This window comes from Neolamprologus brichardi, chromosome 22 (assembly GCF_056152115.1).
Source record: "Neolamprologus brichardi isolate AB-2024 chromosome 22, ASM5615211v1, whole genome shotgun sequence".
NCBI classification, from domain to species: Eukaryota; Metazoa; Chordata; class Actinopteri; order Cichliformes; family Cichlidae; genus Neolamprologus; species Neolamprologus brichardi.
In genome coordinates this window covers 13,682,517-13,702,257 of record NC_142124.1, presented here as the reverse complement: position 1 = coordinate 13,702,257, position 19,741 = coordinate 13,682,517, and the positions used below count along the sequence as shown (strand labels likewise).

Sequence of the window (19,741 nt, the reverse complement as noted above, 5' to 3'; positions counted from 1 at the left end):
AAGATATTTTCTCCCAGAGAACTCCTGCTTACTATATTTTCTCTTTTTCAGACCTTTCTCTATAAACCCTGGAGACAGTTGTGTGGAAAAATCCCACTAGAAACATCTCAGCAGTTTCTAAAATACTCAGGTCATCCCTTGTAGCACCGTCAACAATGCCACATTCAGAGTCACATAAGTTGTTCTTGTCCATTGTGATGCTTGGTTTCAACTTCAGACAATCGACCATGCACATGTTTACATGGCTACATGCACTGAGTTGCTACCATGTGATTGGCTGATTAGATATTTGTGTAAATGCGGATTTGAACAGGTGTAAATCACTTCTTCATTTCCTCATTTTTCAGACCAAGAGGCTACAACCATCTTCTATATACACTCTAAGGTCGAATATTTTGTGACCGTGTGAGTATTGTATCCCTCCTCCACCTCAGCTGTAGTTCACTAGAAGCAAAATTATTTCTGCATGAGACATCGCTTTTATGCCCACTGGATTGCATACCTAAAATTCTTCTAAAACTTTTAATTCCTGAGTCTTTTCAAAGCACTGTTTAGGATTGTGCAATTTGTGTACTCGTTGTGCATCTACACACACACAGAATGAAAAATATTGATAAAGAAGTCCTGAACATGATGGCACTTTACAACAAGATGACTGAGCCCAGCACTAGATAGCTCTGTGTACCACTATTACAGTGTGGTGGCTTTGCATTAAACTGTCATCCATTTGTATATCAAACACTATAGCTGTTGAAATGTGAACAGCCTGATGATAATTAACTGTTAAACATGCGATAATGAGTCGTGAAGCAGCCAGAGGGGATGTTATTCTTACAGTGTGTTCTCCAGTTTAATCTCTCAGTAAACCCTGAACCTAATCTGTTCTTATGGAAACAGAAAAAAAAACCACTCAAACTTTCAAGATGTGACCTGTATTTTTAAGGTCTGTAAATATGAAAGGAGTCATGGAAACCGTTTTATTTTAGATATCAGAGTTGTCACATTACCACTCTATATAACGTACCACTTAAGTGCTTAAAGGAGTGCACTCTACCATATGGTCTGTGTCAAGGTTTACTAAAACAATACCTGATGAAAGGCTGTGGGGGGGCCAAAAAGACCAAAGTAAAGGTGATTATTTTTAACCCGTTAACAAATGGGAAAATGTGGCATCAAATAAGTTGATTTTTCATGTTTTGCCTACCAGTAGTAATTTTCTATAGATAGGTACACACAATAAAGCAGAAAAGCTGGAGCAAACTATCCACTGGGTGCTGCACTGACTGATTGACTCTGACCTATTTACTAATTAATAGGTGGTGCTAGATGGGCTCTTTTGGAGCGGTTTTATTGTTTGTAAAATCAATGTCCTTTAAACCTAAAATCACCTTCACCTCACACCCTGTCATTATTTAATTCTTATTTAAATAATCAAATTCCTTACTACAATATGACTGATCCTTTTATTTTTACGCATATAATTTTCATTTTCTTGTGAGACGGTGCATGTTTTGAGGGGGCGGGGCGGGAGAATAGATGGACATGTGGGCACATCTCAGCCGTCAGAGGGCGGGTTTGTAGCGTTGTGTTCGCAGCGTGTGGCTGCTGCTGCTACTGCTGCTGATGAGAGAAGCGGCAGGTCACCTACAGCTACACAAATCTCAACAGCAGAGGTCCAGCGCCTTGGATGCGACTTTAAAGCGCGTCGAGAACAATAAGCACCGACTTACAGCTGTTAGTTTTGAATGTGGTAGACTGTCTTGCCGTTTATCTACCTGCACTGCTCCTTTCTAGTGAAAGAACTGAGAAAACAAAACAAAAGGTGTGACTTGAAAAAGTGCCCAGGCGGGCACGCGTCAGAAGTCCGGATAGATTTGGCACAAGTAAAGATGCTCAAATGGGTTTCGTCGCAATGGGATTTGAGTTGAAGAACACGTAACCACTTACAAGTCACCCCGATTCAACCCGTTGTTAAGGTAACTGGAACTTGAAAAGGCGTATTTTCTTTCTCTTTTCGTCTTCTTCTTCTTCTTCTTGACCGCTGGGATGTTGTGAGTGACGCGTCGCCTGGGACAGAAGGAGCGGGGACGCAGAAGGAAGAGGGGGCACCAGATCTGGCTGAGCAGCGGAGGGATTATGGCTCTCGCAACGTTTTCCCTCAGCCTCATCACGCTGGCGCTTACAAACTTGCACCTTTCGAGAGCCAGCAATCGGCATGCGGTGTACTGGAACAGTTCAAACCTGCTGTAAGTGGTGCACTCTCTCCCCTTGTTAGCAAATTATCCGATGCTGGTCTTTGTCGATGCACACCTGTGTTGATAACTTGTTTACATGACGGTGTGAGCACCTTCTCCTGCAGCGACGTGCTTCTTTTATTTACAGCAAAGCCCTTGAACCACCACTGAAATACACCACAAGAGTTATATTTAAGAAATACGAGTTTATAATTAGATAATAACCAGTTGCAGTAGTTCATAAGTGTCTTCTTTTTATCTCTTCAATAATTCCAAGCTTCAGATGTTTCCTTTGTTCCCAGTCATTTAATCCATTTGAGTGCAGTAATGCATCTCCACTGGGAAACTGTTTTTGCGATGCTCCTCATGTTCACCCTGCCTGTAAAGTGCCTGCTATATAAATATTTGAATCCTGTCTCACATTTAGACCATCTACTTGCTCCCAGTATTGAGTCATTGAAGTAGTTTTCTTTTCTTTTCTTTTTTTTTTTTTTACCTTGCTGTCTGCTCGTCCTCCCTGCCCCCATTCAGCATCAATGCATTATTCACATACATCGCTCAAACTTGAAGAAGTCAGTGTATATGTGTGGTCATTACAAATAAGTATGCTTGCCACACTCACTCAAACATACCTCTGACTTTATTCTCATCCTGTGATTCCTCCGGCATCTGTGAGGTTGCTTACCTCTTGTGAGCTTTCTCAGGCTCTGCTATCTCTCTTTCTCTCTCTACTTCTATAAAGCCAGCTTGCTGTGGGGCAGAGATCGATGTGGATTCTACTGCCTTTGTCTTCTCATTAGCCAACAGTAAATTTATCTTTCTCACATTCTTTTATCTCTTCTCCTCACACAGCCTCCCTCTTTGCCTCCCCCACCACCCCCCACTCCTCGTTCGCCTCCTCTATCTGTGTTCCTCCTCTGTCCATTTGTATTCACCTCAGACGCAGGTCTCTCCTATCGCCTCTCTCTATCACATACTTTGCTTTTTTCTTCCTTCTCTTATTTTTCTACTGTGTATCACCAGCCTGTCTGTCCCCCTCAATTCCACCCCCCACCTTTCTTTTCCCCTCTTTCTGCATCTCATTTCCGCCCCCACATCTGCTGCTGCTGGTCCCTCACTCGCCTTCCGGGCTCTCTGCTGGGGGCACACATACAGTAAACGATTGGAATTAGAAAAGTGGGGTGAATTTAAAAATAGTCCTTATAATAACAGTTCTGAAACCTGATGGAAACCGTAAAGGTGATGCCGCAGCAGTGTCACTTCCTCATTAACATTAATGTGAGAATGGCAGAGTCACATTCACAACTGTTTCAGATTTATGACTACAGTTAATCCCGTCGGTGTGACATGAATAGAGAGGGGGTGTATTAACTGAGACTAAGTTGCGTTTTAGTGCTGAAAAAGTGCACGGGTTTTTGAGTGCCATAATCAACAGTAGTCTATCTATCAATTTTAATTAGTTGTCTGGCGTGTGCTCCATCTAAAATGATTTTCACAGCGTGGCTATGTTTGCTCGGTGTAGTTATTCATTACAGCGTTAGCACATTCGGTAGCTTTAAATTGACATTTATGTGTTAAAATGACAAATATGTGCACATATTGATGAATTCAAAATGCAGTTTGTGTGTGAGAGAGAGGCATAGAGGGAAGGAAGCAGAGAGAGAAAGACAAAGTGCAGGTGTGGGTCTACATGCATGCGTGTGCAAAACCTTCTTTCTCCACAGTGAGATACAAATCTCTAAAATAATGCAAAAACTGACCCAGTTTGCAGGTAGCAGACAAATCCTCAGAGGCTATGGCAAGAATACTGATGGCCATCAAGCCTTAAAAGGCCCTAGGCTTGGAGCCATTTCTCCTACATGCACAGAAACCAGCTGAAGGCCTTGCTTGTTCAGTAACGCAGCTCCGTCTCTCATCCAGCTTTCGTTATAGAGGCAAGCTCAGGAGGGAGCAGTAAGAAATGAAGGCAGCAGGAGAGAGAAAGAAACCAGAGGCCTTTAGGGCCAAAACTCTGGTTCAGGCCTTAATGTTTCACCCTTGAGCGCAGCATTCAGCACAGATGGTTACGGCACAGCTGCAAGAAATGGGATCACTTGGAAGCCAAGCTGTTTGTGCCAAAGCCATGAAAATGGCTTTTTATGATAACGCTCAGCTAGAAATGTCTTGCTCTGGTATACTGAAAGTCAAAAGTGAATTGTCACACAGTGGATTCCTCAGTAATACTGCTCTGTTTGATTCTTTTCAGCTTTTCTGAGGTAAACAACATCAAATGATTTATTATTGCTTTTTGTCATGCCTCGCACAATTTGAAACGAGATATCCCGATTATCATAACCCCAAGAAATACCTCGGAGTGCTTTGATTACCGCCCAAGCCCGTCACGACCGCACTACCCCCCATTAGAAAGTGTTGGCCTCAGCTTCCACTCTCAGCAGTGTGCCTGGCCAACTCGTTACAGATGTCCCTGCTAATGGCTGACTGAGGCAAGAAAAAACACACACGCAGGCCATTAAATCATCTCGCATCTGAGGCCATCTGCCAATTAGAGGGGGGAGATGTGGAACATCTTGAGAGCATGCCGGAGCAGCGGTGCACTGCGGTAGCCTCGCCTACCCGCAAGCAGCGTCCCATACTCCTGCCACCTCCTCCCATCAGGTGTCTGGCCTCGCTGGTTTCACAGGACGCATCTCCATAATTGCCCGGTGTGATGTCGGTGTGATGAAAACAGCAGCGCAGCTTTCATTCAATCTCCCACTCCCTCGCTAAGTCACATAGTTCCTCTGCTAATGCTTTTAACTTAGCAGAACACCAGAGCAAAAAAGTCTTTGCATGGGTGTGTGAAGGAATACCAGGGAATTGCGTTTGAAAATGTGCCACACGTCTCTTTGCTAAATCGCCATTCCCTTGCCTGCTCAGCCAGATGAAAGCTTTCTTTCGCTGTTTGTGGCCGATACTTAGTGATTTACAGCTCAGCGTGTTTTATGCTACACATTATGGACTGATTTGGCCCTGAAATGGTGTCTGTCAAGCCCCTGGAACACACACACACACAAAACAAAACAACCCAATTCCCCACACAGTATATCTGGTGCTACAAAATAAATTATCACCTTGACAAATAGCTTCCCAGAGAGTTCGAGGAACAGCGGCCCGGTGATCAATGTTGAGTCAAAGTGCCGTCTTTCTCAACAGGCTCATTAACCACCAGGTCGGTTTTTGTGGGTGTGTAGACCCAGCTAGAGTTGGAGGTGGTCCCCTATGGGACAGAGGAAAAACTGGTGCCCCGTAGGAAACACTTTGTAGATATTAAGTTGCAGTAAAGGCAATCATTACTGAGAAATGAAGAAATGAGAGAGAGAAGGATGGGGAAAAGAAATGTCAGGTAATGGATAAGGACATTTCAGAAGGTAGATGGAGAAAAAGCAAAGGCTACAAAGTGTGAAGAATATTACTGTAAGGAAGAGCTGGCTCTAACTGAGAGATTGTAATAGAAAGGAATGGAAGGTGAAGATGTTGGAAAGGTGGAAAGCAGAGATGTCTTTCACTAGAATAAAGCAGTGGAAAGATTAATTAAGTCGGTCAAAAGTCAGGAAGGGTGAAAAAGAGCGCAAGCTTTGCCGGATATGGAAGTTCGGTTATTTGGCTGAATGTGCTGTAGCTGCTGTTTTCTGGGGAGAAGATATCCACAGGAGTTGATCCGTGCTAATGTGGACACAGGCTGGGTCATTCATGTGGACCAGTGCTCCGAGACAATAGCTGCTGCCACTCACCTGCCCCTCGGCCCAGAGGAACACGGCGACGCATACGGAGCTTACGGGAGACAAGCAGATTTGCTACCTGATTACATGCACATCCGTCCGCCTGCAGCTCTGTCTCTTGGCTGTCTTGGCAATTTTGCATACAAATGCATCTTATTCACCGGCATTCAATTTGTTCTTTTGCATTCATTGTACCACACAAGCGCCTCAAAAATCAGTAGATTGTGGGCTTTTTTTCTCCTTGGTTGCAGTTATGTTAAATGATTGGGAATGTGTGTGAATAACACTGATTGAAAAGTGCAATTTGACCTTTTGAGTTTTTGAATTTAATCATGTTCCTCCATATCTAAAATGGAATATTCCATTGTTTGTTGAGATATGAATGCTTTCCATTTCATTTGTTTTAGACATTCAGAAGATTAGTTTGATGAGCACTGCTTTTAAATGGATGACTAACTTAGTATCATCGCCCAGCGCTCATTGGAAGTGAAGTGATGGAAAGTGGTTAAAGGTTACTGGTCTGCAAAGCTGTGTTCTGACCATTTTTAGCTTGTTGCAATGTAGTATGAGTCACATAAGTGGATGGAGAAACACTGAAAGGATATTTAATGGTTCTTATAGATCCAAGAGTGGGTGTGCAGATCAATACATTTATATGGTATGGGAAGGTGAATGGAACCTGGCCAAACAAAAACACGACCTGGTTGCTTTTGGAGCAGCAATCAATCCGGGTGCACCAGGTGATCAATTTCCAAATGCATTTTTAATTTGATTTTGTGGTGTCCGTAAAGCGCCGTGAAGCATTCGGCGCTAAGCTCGGGAACCTCAGATCAAGTATTGCCTTGGAACAGCATGCCTGAGAATTGATTATTATGGGCTTGTCAGTCACTGCTCCGGGGTTCATGCTCCTTAGAGGCCTTAACTATGTTTGTGTGAAACAAGGCCTTGGTATAGCTTCAGCAACAGCTCCAGAGAAAGCAAAGGTTAGAAAAACACGAGTGCAGGCACGGATGAAAGAAAAATAGCCTATGTGTTTTGAATAAATCCAAGACTCAAAGTAAATATAACTTATTCCTCTGAAATGTGAAAATAAAATAAAAAGCTGTAGGAAAGTATGCAAGGTCTCAACCTGTGCAATTCTTTCACAAGATAAAAATGAAAAAACCTTTATCACAACGTTCTCCTTATGCGCATATTTTATAATATCTACTCTCGTCTTTTTCTTTTCTTCCAGATATGAAACACGTGATTTAGAATTCTTAACACATGAGTGAAATTTAATATACTTAAGGGACATAATTGCAAAAACAAAAATAAAATGGGACAGTGTTCATTTTTGGCTACTGCTGTTGTTGGGCATAAATCGCACTCTACCAAGCAGTTTGATTAAAGCCAACATGCAATTCAACAGATCTGAACCAAGGGAAAAGTCTAAAAACATCAGCTATTGTTCTGTTACAATAAAGTCTCCCGTCTTGGTGTTTCGGCTTTTTTATATCTATTCTGATCCTCCTAAAGGTCCAAAGCACTCCAAGCCTGCTGAGCTTAATTTTAATAAGGAATCTGCAGGTGTGGTGGGCCATTATAACCCGTTCATGAGCTCTGATGGGAAGCTACCTTGGGACTCATCTAAGAGCTACCTCAGGTGACCTGGAGTGCTTCTTTCCGTGGAGGAGTCCAAGGTAAAAACATAGTTAGGCTCTTCATATGTCATCAAAGGCCATTAGCATTCCTGCACTCCAAGCTTATAAAAACTGCACTTAACTGGCAGTGGGAACCCACAGGAGATAGTCCTGATCCCAGACAGGTAGAACCAATTTCAGACTCAATGATTTGAATGCAAATGCTTTCTACAAAGAGGGCTTTCCAACTTCAGAATGGCAACTCCACAGTACATTACACTGGGAGTCTGCACCGCAGTGCCCGTTACCCACTGGGAAATTACATTGCTGTTATGATGAAAATGGCTGCCATGTAGGAAAAAGATCAAAGCGGTTGATAGGTGGATGGTCACTGGCTGGAGTTTGATTATTTGGGAAATGGGCCTTGTTAAGCTACATGGCCAGGAAAACAATATGGCAGCCACAGCAGTTGGTCAAAATAATTTGTTTTTTTATTGAAGCAGAAGGCCTCTTCTGAGGTATGGCAATTGAGGCGGTATTTTGCACCAACTGGCGCCCTCAGAGTTATCAGTGTCCTTTCATAAAAAAGGTAGCGAGCGAGGACACAGGTTTGTGCTCTGTCATATCTTGTTCTCTGTTCATTCCCTTCAGGTCTTGAGCCGTGACAGGTCTTCCCTCTAATGCTCTTGGGTGCTTAACAACAGCCGTGTTACGAGAAGTGGAAACTGTCCTCACAGCTTAGTGGATGATACGGCTCCAGTTTTCCTTTTATGTGAGGGCAATTTCGGATATGGGCAGCGTAATAATTAGATATTCTCTTATAATTGAGATTTTTCCTATTGAAGATGTAATTATATGAAGGTCTGAGACCCTTTGGCAGCCGTCGTCTCTGTAATAAGAATATTTGAAGAAAATTGAAATCTCTCTCTAGTGCTCTGTGCATCCAGAATGACAAAAAGTAATTTGACCTCTCAGCGGCAGCCGCCGCCGCTTAATGTATCCCTCTTATGTTGTTAGAGGGAACATTTAAATCAGTACATCTTCAAGCGAAACTGCTCTATTACAAATATGATAGCAAAGTCGTTAAAACTTGAAAGTGTGGTGCAAGTGAATCGGAGGGGAAGCTACCTACTGGCAGAAGTAAAGGTTAGATTGTTGTCGGGAACCTGGAGAGCTGTGCTGCGCAAATTTAAAATGCAGAGATATTGAAATGCTGTGCTTGTTGAGGTAATTACGTTGGAGGTATTAAATAAAACACTTTTTTTCAGGGAACATCCAGCTTTTGAAAAATACAGTACTGTACACGCAAGTCAGTATGCAGTGTCCACATCGGATTGCTGGGAAAGAGGTCGAATAGACGCATTAGTCCTTTTTGTTGTGTTTCTGTTGTGTTGAGGGGGACCAATAAACAATACTGTGAAAGCTGAACGTTTTTGAGTGCTACATGAAAGTTACATAAGAAAATAAATGAAATCAAATGAAATAACAGTTAATATTAGATATATTATATTAGGCACACAGGTGATTACTTTTTCAATTAAACTGAAGAAATGGAGTGAAGCCTGCCAGCCAGTTCAGGCAATCAACTTGAGCTGTGCTGCTTTGTACACAAATGGCATGGCTCATTCTCCTCATGAACACTGAATGCTCCCCAACAGTTCAGTTGTCTATTTAATGCTACAGTCACACCAGAGAAGACATTTATTGGACACTTTAGCACAACCATAATTACTGCAACTGTGTGCAATGAGTTTTTTCATTGAAATGTTTGCCTTGAAGACAGGGATTGGGTCTATGACTGGTGACAATGAGTTGCTGTCTTCAAAGTGACTTTGCATCAAGACAACATTAAAATGGCAATAAAACCGAGTCTGTTTGTGATTCAGTGGGGTCAAGTTGGCTATTAATGTGTTAATTGTGATAATTTGTCAATTAACTTTGGTAAATCTGCAAAAATTGCAAATCTGTTGCAGTGTTTGGTGTGGTTGTGGCTTAAGAGGTGGAGCAGGTCATCTACCAATCAAAAGGTTGGTTATAAAATACCTGGCCTCTCCAGTCTGCATGTCCGTGACACTGAACCCCAAGTTTCTCCCGATACATTCACTGGACCATGAATGTGTATCAATGTTAGATAGAAAATACTTAGCCATAGAAAATAGTGCTTGTATAAAATCTTGTGTGTAAATGGGTGATTGAAGCTTGAAGTACAAAGCTTTGAGTGCTCAAGCAGAATAGAAAAGCACTGTACAAGAACCAGTCCATTTACAATTTATTTCCTATTCTAAATCTTTTACTGTCATCGTGTATAGAAATTCACATTAACTACTTAGTATTCCAGAGTCAGAATCTTATAGATTTGAAGCAGAAATTCCTCCACAAATAGTGACATAGATGCACCACGATGGGATTGGCAAACTGTCCCTTCTCCTTGTGATTGATCATGGTCACTCAGAGTTTCAAACTCTGGTTGTTGCAACTACTTGGAGTTTGTCTCAAAAAGCATAATAAACTAAAGCAGTAACCTACTTTTCCTTGTGGCAAAGATGTTGCCATCCTACTTTAGAGTTACTAAATCATAATGAGGCTCACGCATGACCACATACATGGATTAAAGATTATGGCTGTGGTATGATTTTGACAAAGAAAATTGAGAAAATTAGAAGAAACAAAATGCCTCAAGTGGCGTTCTCATATTGCCGTACGTTTAATTCTTGATGGGTATGCCATATGTGTGGCTTGCTGGTGTGGTTGCCAGTCACAAGGCAAGTAGTCTGAGCTTTGACTAGTTGTGGGCATGAGCTTAGCTGGAAACCTGTGACTTACTTTGATCATTACAAAATTCTTGATTTAAATAAACATGATCTGGCACTTGAAAAGTTGAACTTTTCGCAACTCGAAGCAGCACAAAGAAAGCATGGTATCGTACGGAAGTCATCTCCTTCAATGTGAATGACAGGCGAGAGCGTGAAAGCCTGAAAGATGTGCATGTGTGTTCTGTACAATACGGATTGCGAGAAGTGTGTCACTTTCTAAAGAAGGAGTTCTTGCAGGGGAGCAGGGCTTCACTTCAATAAAGAGGACTGTTCATAGATCTTTTGGTAGGTGCTTTATTGAAAGAAAACATCTGATGCTGTGAGATGTCAGGCCAAGTTCAGATGGTGTTTGTTTCCACATAATAAGAAGCAAACCCCAAACCCTGAATGCTAAAATTGAAAACCAGATACTTACCCAACTGACAAATAAAGAGCAAATTGAGTTTGGAGCCTACAACCCAAACTGTATTCTGCTGCTGCAATGAATCATGTGAAACTTCAGCTGTCTGACTGAAACGAGGCTTGTTTAATCTTACACTCATATGGATGAAAAACAGGGTGAAAATAATCTCCTGTTCCTCAGACTTAGCTATGCCACAATGAAATACTTGTGCAATTATTTATTAGAGACAAACGGGCAAAAATACTTTTTTTAATGGTTCAGACTTTTATGTAATATAACAGGAGGTACAGTCAGCAGATCAGCAGACAGCTCAGTGGTACTATGCTCCTTTCTTTGCACCCATGTTTCCATATCTTCAACCTCATCATTTAATCAGGTCTCGTGTTGGTCTGCATAAAAAAAAAAACCTACTCTGAATTCATTTGCCGCCTTGATGTGTAAATTCAGTTATGGTTAATGCATGAGCGACGGCACATGCATAATTATGACTCTGTACTCACACACCTGCGTTTTTTTCCCCTGCACTTGGACAAGACATGACTCAACACACTGCCGGCATCCTCCGTCACCGAGGGTGGGAAGGTTGGTGGTGGCGAAGGTGGGGATGCTTCAGTCCTTTGCTCTCTCGTGATCAGTTTGAAATGTTGATGAGGGAAATCGCAGTCTGTTATTTGCATTTGTTAAAGCTCGGAGGATGATTTGTAGAATAAGAAGGGGTGGCGCCCTGCTTGTTATCACAAATTTTTGAGAGCCGTAGTATTAATGACCAGATTCTTGAAAAATAAGAGTCTGTAATCTACCTGTTCGCCATGCCTCCTGATTAAACTGTGCAAATCTCCCCTGGCTATGTACCAATCTGCTGCAGTGCTTTGTTTGTTAAGTTATTTATTTGGTTGGTTCAGCTGCTTTTCAGCAGCTTGGGGCTATGTACAGCAGACATCTGTGAGTGCTGCCCCGATGACCGTAGTGTTAAAGCTACATTTCTTACTTACCGTGAGTGTTGTATATGCAATGTTTTCTCATGGTAACAACCGGTGTAATGCAGCATAGCACTGTGTCTAGACTAGCATGGTGCGTAAAACTGGGAATCACACAGAGACGAGCCCAACGCTTCACCATGCTGTGTGTGGGTGTATAGAATATCAATGTCCTGCTGTGCTCTCTCACTCTGTGTTTGTCTGGCTGCTATTAGGTGGCATTTAAGGTGTTTTCATGTCTCAATGTCTGTCTGGGTTCTTGTATGTGTGCGCGTACATCCTTGTTTGATTGATTGTCTTTGAAAGCACAGTAATGATTCTGTCTCCTCGTCTTGGCCCTCTCCGTCTCTTTCGGTCAGTGTCTCCCTCACGCCTGCGTTTGCCTCGCAGAGCAGCAGCGCTCTCCGTCGTCCTGCCGTGTTGTTTGAAGTGTTTTTGCTCAGCCTTCTGTTCCTGCTCCGTTCTCACCTTGTGTGGAGTCAATGGGAAGTCCCAGAAGACTGCCTCGCTCAACCGCATTGCTGTGCGTGGGAGGGAAAGTGGGCACTACCGCCCATTTACCTCCCTTTAATTTATCACTCTATTGCAGTTGAAAGAGTGAATCACATAGGTCGTATCATTATTTAGAAATCATCTCGACGTCTTAGTACAGTGTGAGAACATGAGGGAGGCTGTGGTTTTCCTTCTCACTGCATTCTTTGTGCCCGTGTGTCTTTCAGTATAGGATAAAGTATATGTACTGTGAGAGATAGATGGTTATGATAAATAGATTTGCTTTTGCAGCACTTAAAGGGATTCTGTGCCACTTCCCAGGAGGAAAAGGTAGAAAAAGTTCTGACAAAAAATAACCAAAAGGAAGAGGAAGAAAGTGAGGATGGGGGAGGTAAATGAGGGGAAAAAAGGAACTTGTGAGAGGGGGATATAAAGCATTTCTAAGATGTAAAGGCTGACAGTGGAGTGGAGGTGGGGGATAGGCTAGGGCGAGGAGGAGGAGGGGGGAAAAGGGGATATTTGTATGTAGGGGAGAGGAAGAGACTGCATGGAGAATATTAATGGTGTGTCAGGAATTGGAGTATCTTTAAAGACCTCAACCTTTTCTGTGGTGCTGATGTGTACTGTATCAGAACAAGCAGCTTGGAGGCACTGCTGAAAAATCAGGAAAAATAGCAGAACAGGCAACTGTCACAGTGGCTATTCTGAACCCACACACAATATTGTACCGGTTGGAGTAGTGTTTGCATGGCACAGATCCTGGTGGCTATGAATCAGGAAATAGTAATGGCCCCACTGATACATTCATCACTCAGATAATTTCCACTGCTTGTCCACAAGGGTTGGGAAATTGGACAAATATATCATGATATATTGTGCTAGCAGTGATTAGCCAAGTCCATTATCAGTGGTTCTTTTTCGAGCCCATTCTCGATGATAATTTTTATCTTTGTAGGTTAACAGTTTGGAATTCTTCTTTTATGAAAATGCAGCACTATGAATCTATAGACACTGATACCACTGATCTGATGTGGAAAACTGGCCTTTGAATGGTCCACAGTTTTTCCTGCAAATTCAGTGTGTGATGCTAGTGTATGTGCACTCATCTGGTTTAGCATGCATGGGTGTGCATGTGGCTACTTTCCCAGCACGTAGGCTTTCTTAAATGACTTAATAAATAATACAGTTTCTTCTCTACAAATATTTTATTTGCCTAGAACTTTGCAGTAATAAATAAATAATAAATATAATCAGATGCTTCTTTAGTGAGTCTCTCATCCTGCAGATGAACTCTGTCTTGAACTGCAGTTATCAAAAGTTGTCCTTGTTCTTCTCTGCATCATTTGGTGTCGTGGAAGGTTTGTATTACAGGTTCGAGCTAGACTGGCCCTCTTGCTCAGATTGGATCTCCAGAGCAGTATAAAGAGTAGCAGCAGTGCTCCAAGATACGGATATGGAGTCTGTCCAATGGTGGTACGAGAAGCTCACTGGGGAAGCAGGTAATTGATGTTGAGGGCTGTAGTAAGACACCTGAGCTGGGGGAATAGTCCTCCAGTAAACCAGTCACTGGTGGCATTGTTCTGTCAGATGGTTTAAAATTAAAAACAAATAATAAAAATAGGCATTTGTTTATGCACAGCTCTCTCAACGTCCTACCACAGCATTTCAATCAGGTTGAGGTCTCAGCTTCCTCTGGGCTATTGTGGCATGTTGATTCTTTTCTTTTTCAGTCATTCTGTTGTAGAGTTGCTGCTGCACTTGCAATTGCCCTGGTCACGTGCTGAAAAACAAGCCTAAATCATTGCCTCTCCGCCACTGTGCTTGACATTTCATATAAGGTATTTGTCCTGACATGCTGCAATGTGGTGTTGTGTATTATGGCCAGACATCTCTGCTTTTTGGTCTGCCTGTCAGTCTGTCCAAAGGACAATTTTCCAGGAGTTGGACTTTGGATGCCCTTCCAAATAAGCCAGGTTTGTTTTTAATTGGACAGTCATGAGCTTTAACTTTTAACATGCCAACTGAAGCCTGCAGAGTGTTTTTTTTTTTGGCGGCATCTTGGAATAATGCACAATCTGACCTTGGAGTGCATTTGTTGGGACATCAGTCCTTGGAAAGTTGTGACATTGTGCCATTGTGTCTGCATATCTATCAATCTAGCTAGCCAGGTAATTCACTCTGTACCTCTCTCTTTCGGTATTATTCACATGCCTCAAACACAGCCACCAATTTTTCAGTTGCTGTCGTATCAGGACTGTGAAATCCCTCCAAGCACCTGTCAGCTCTGGGATCTACAGCAGGAAGGAGAATAGAGGGTGCTGCAGGTGTGCGCATTGTGTGTGCGCGCACATGCGTGAGAGGGAAGGGAAGTGTGAGAAAAGGAAGAGGGAGAGAGAAGTGACACTCATTTACCACATGATGCAAGGAAGAAACACGCTGTCTTTTGTGGAAGCCTGTGTCACAGGTGACAGTCAGCGACAGGGCCATGAACAGGCCTGTCAGGAAGGTAGGAGCCAAAGAGGGGGAGACGCAGGAAATGTATATGGTAGTCCTCGTATAGCAGATGACAAATAGAGTGAGTATAGGCGTAGGCTACGGTGGCAGCGAGAATAACAGTGGAGCACATTGTTAGGATTTAAATGATGTAGTGAAGAGAATAACATATATAGCCTGAGGTCTTTGTGTAGAAGATGGGGAAAGCAAGTGACGCACAGCAACTGCAGGAGATGGATTCCCCTTGTGGAAATTGGTTTAATACCAGGAGGTTTATTCCTTGGAAATGCTTGCTGCCTTTAAAAACATTGTAGTTGTAATTAGAAAAAAGGGAGAGACTGTAGATAATCAAATTCACGTCTCTGTCTGATATCTCTTTTGTTTTGGTTTTTAATTTAATCCAGTGTAATGCAAATTGAAACATCAAACTCTCAAGTTCTCCTTTCTGTCAACACAAATTGTCTGCTGAAAGAAAGTTTTACTCGTCTTCAAGATTTCCTAAAATCTGTGACAGCCTCAGACTTGGCATTTGCAATCATAAAACAGCCTGTAATCCCTAATTAGCAGGCTTTAATTTTCTTAACGGGAATGAACTTTTGCTCAAATTAGAGGTTCCATTAAGTTTTGATTCGAACCTCCAGCGCACACCGTGCGGAGGGGGGGGGGGGGGGGGAAATGAGTGTGGAGGAAACGATATCTCTACCTAATGTGCAGTGCTAGAAAGATAACGGCAGTTTCAGAAATGCCAGAGACATTAGCATTCTTGCATCGTGGTATGTGTGTGTGTGCGGTCTCAGTTTTTAAGTCTAAAAAAACCCCAAAACTGTTGTGCGTCAGCAAAAACCAGTACCCGCACCCCCTCACAACACACACCTCCTCTTCATTAGACAGTTCATCAGCAATCTATCATCATATGTATTATTTATGAGTGGAGCTGAGTTAATTTTAAACACGCAGCACAGGTTTCTTTAGTTATTTAGGTTTCATTTTTTTTATTTTTTAACTAGTGTCAGCCCTATTGTATATTTAGAGACAGGGAGAGAGCGCTCGGAGCTTTAGAAAATGATGCTTTTCTCCTTAATGAGGACTTGTTTTCACCGCTGCCACCTCAACCCGAGCAGAGCGCCAGGGTTTTCTGCTCTGCCAGCCTGTGCTTGTATGCAAATATCCATTTTTCAATCAACCTTGCCGTTCTTTCTGAGGCGTTCGATACAGGTCTGGCCTTTTGCGAAGTAATTCACCCAGAATTCCTTTGACCTCCGAGGTCAGCGGGTGGAACGACACCTTTAATCACTAACCTCCACTCGCTGTCGACCGAGACCCAGGGAGGTCACTTAAAGTAAACAGGCTCTCGGGTTGCATTTAAATAAGCAACTCATGATAGTGTAATGGCATTGACTGAGTCAGGTTAGCGCATCTGTCTGTAATAAGATAGAAAACATTTTGCACCAGTGTTTGGAACTTAAATAGGCAAATTTGCATTACAATAGGATTATCTGTGACCAAGATGTTTAATAAGCTACCAGGCATCTTCTGTTTTTCAAGTAGTTTCTGGTCAGGAGGCTTTTTAAAAAAAAAAAAAAAAAAAAAGTACTGAATATCAGAAATTAAGCAATACTGTAACATTGCCTTAATACTTCAATTTTAAACTTGTTTTGAACAAAACTTAGAACTGTAGCTTTTTTATGGATTTTTATCCCCATTAAAAAGCACCAGTGATTCCTTTTTTGTTGTTGTTGTTGAGTTAAAATAGGCAAGAGAGCAAACGTTATAAAGCTTGAAAGTTTTTTCCCCCTAATTGTTTTGGCACATATCTCATAACACTTTAAAAAGAATTTTCAGCAACAGAAAGTGCATTTCCCAAAACTGTTCATGTGTTCAGCAAAACACTATAGTTAACCCACAAAAGGCTGTAACTCATCCAAAACTGTCAAAATGAAGTTTTTGTGTCCATGAATACGTCGGTGCCACCAACATCTTCTGATGTTTTTACTGATATTAAATTTCTATTGTAACTGACTGCTATTGTGTGTCAAAATTAACTGCCCCCATTTTCCGGAGCACAATGTTCTGCATTCTACTTTGTAAAAATAATGTGACGCACGTAATGCTCGAAAAAGATAATTATAATTTCCCTCATGGGAAGGTTGGATGTCTGAGATGATTAACAGTTGAAATCTGTTTGTTGAAGCTGTGCTTCTAGTGTATTGCTGGCAAAGCCACCTGAGTTCACAAACCAAGTCTGACCAAAAATATTGGAGTTTTAAGATGAGTATTTGACTTCACTTGGCCTTCCTCTGGTTTACTCCCAGGGACTGCCAAATAATTTCATGCCCTTTAGGACTTCTTCTATGGTTGAATTCCTGGGGGCAGTGCCCAAGTGTGATATGAAGCTGGGAGAGGTTTAGGAATTGGAGGATTTGCAGGTGAGAGAAAATTCTTGAAACAAAGCATGCTTTTAAAAATGTAAGTGTCAATCATTTATTTTCATCAATCAACAAAATGCAGGGAATGAACAAAAGAAAAATCTAAATCAAATCAATATTTGGTGTGACCACCCTTTACCTTCAAAACAGCATCAATTCTTCTAGGTACACTTGCATACAGTTTTTGAAGGAACTCGGCCGGTAGGTTGTTCCATACATCTTGGAGAACTGACCACAGATCTTGTGTGGATGTAGGCTTCCTCACATCCTTCTGTCTCTTCATGTAATCCCAGACACACTTGATGATGTTGAGATCAGGACTCCTTGGGGGCCATACCTTCACTTCCAGTACTTCTTGTTGTTTTTTATTAAAGAAAGTTCTTAATGACTTTTGCTGTATTTTTGGGGTCGTTGTCCTGCTGCAGAATACATTTGGGGCCAATAAATAATCATTTATATTTCTGAAAGCATACTTTGTTTGCAGCATTTTCCCACACCTGCCTAAAACTTTTGCACAGTACTTTATTTTAAAAGAGTTACCTTATAACACTTGTATTTGGATAATAAATGAAGAAATGTTGTAAGTTAATTAATTATATAAGAGGTTTTTTTTCTGGAGTTGCAGAGGCTAGTGCCTGTATAGATGAGAATTGCTTTCTCGGTTTTTAATCTTTTAATTTAATTTTTCTTCACTTTTGGCCAAACCAAAGTGCACTATAAATAGGCTGTGGCAAACCACTACTAGGAGATACTGTGTGCAGTAACGTAATGCAATAACACAATACTGCTGGGAATCACTGGACATCCTGTCAGTAAGTTTTGCCACAGATGCTCAACCTCCTCACACCTACGTATCGCTCTGTTGGCAATGTAAGCCCAACTGTGAAGAACTCCTGTGTGCCCAAACCATCCTCGACACTCTTCTGCATGCTTCTGTTTTCTGCTGTCTTCCCCTTAATACTTCTTTCTCCTCTTCCACTCACATGAGCTGGTGTTGCCCCTGCAAAATATTTATCTGAGCAGGCTTCTGTTTTTGTTTCCCCTAATTTTTATGAATATTTTTTAACAATACTCACAACTTACATCTGTAAGCTGACTGAACAACAGGCACCACTGATGGAGCCAACAACTGGGCAAATACCAAAATTCCTTGTTTCAGCTAATAATGCTTTTTAGGTTTAGCCTGTGTCTTTTCAGGAGCCTCATCACTTGGCCGTGATCTTGAAGCCAGCTGGGCATTTATTTGGTCAGTCATTTTGAACCATTATTGAAATGATCTTTTATTTTATTTTTCACAGGGCCATAAAAATGTATTTATAAAATTAAAATCTGGAATAGTCTTCCCCCCTTCATAAAATTCTCTTCATCCTTGGAAGTCTTTAAATCGAATCTCAAGACCTACTAATTTTCCAAGGCTTTCGGATCTCTTTGATATTACATGTCTTACAGTTCTTTTTTTTTTTTTTTTAAATGTTTTCTTTCTATTTTATTTCTTTTATTATATTAGCCCTCTGTTCAGCACTTTGGCCGACACTTGATGTCTTTTAAATGTGCTATATAAATAAAGATGACTTGACTTGACTAAAAGTCAAATCTAATAAAATAGCACTTGCTGACTTATTTTTAAAGTTTGAATTTGTAGTTCTATTATAATTTTTGTTGTTACAGAATTTTCTCATAGATTTTAATGCAGGAAACGTGCCTCTTTCTATTACTGTCTGTGGTTTAGCAGACTACCTACATCACACCATAAAACACAAAGTCTCTGTCAGTGTGTTTGTTTGTTACTTTGTCCACAAACTCCTCGTAGGCCCACCAAGAGTTGAGCTGCCAGACTTGGCCACTTAAGCCACTGAAGGTTCTTATCTATAACAGATATAATGAGGCATTCTATTGCCTAGCAACCACCTAGCAACATCCTAAAACAATTTGTTTTTAGCATTTTTGCATCATGTAACTTTTATTTAATGACAATAATATCTAAATGATATTATGACAACATTGTGTTGCTTACCAAAAGGCTAGCATGGCCTGTTTTTGCACTTGTGCATCTATGACACCTTATGAAAGAATCCGGTTGTTTTAACGTAACAATAACAACTCATTTATACCCACAAATGTTTCATTTTAAATGTCTAAAAGCCAGCTAAAATGAATTTTTTAAACAACAAATACAAAAACAACCAGCATCCACTCTCAGTGTGATTAAGTATGCCACTCTGCCAACTGCATAAACAGACACAACAATACTGTAGCATGTACCAGTCAATGAAATTTATGAAATATTGGCTCACAGGAGCTTGACACTTAGATGTACTTTTCTGTATATGATGACTAACGACAATGCCATATTTTAGCATGTGACATTTTTCAACTGAGAAGGAAACATAATCTTTTTTGATCACATTTAAAACCAATAGTTATTCAAATTGCTGTTGTATGTGCAAAACAAAAATGAGAAATTTCTGTTATGCTGCAATAAATAATCAAATGTTCCAAAGAATTTCACTTGATTTGTTTTGC

General features: G+C 41.3%; 1 protein-coding gene across 2 annotated transcripts in view; it reads left to right on the top strand.

Moving 5' to 3' along the window:
- Positions 1–1,578: 1,578 nt before the first annotated feature.
- efna3a (ephrin-A3a) overlaps positions 1,579–19,741 on the top strand; it is a 77,232-nt gene continuing 59,069 nt past the window's right edge. For both annotated transcript variants that reach the window (XM_006787993.3, XM_006787992.3), the window contains exon 1: positions 1,579–2,246. In XM_006787993.3, coding sequence (XP_006788056.1) covers positions 2,137–2,246 — 110 coding nt within the window. In that variant the 5' untranslated portion in view covers positions 1,579–2,136. The remainder of the gene's footprint in view (positions 2,247–19,741) is intronic.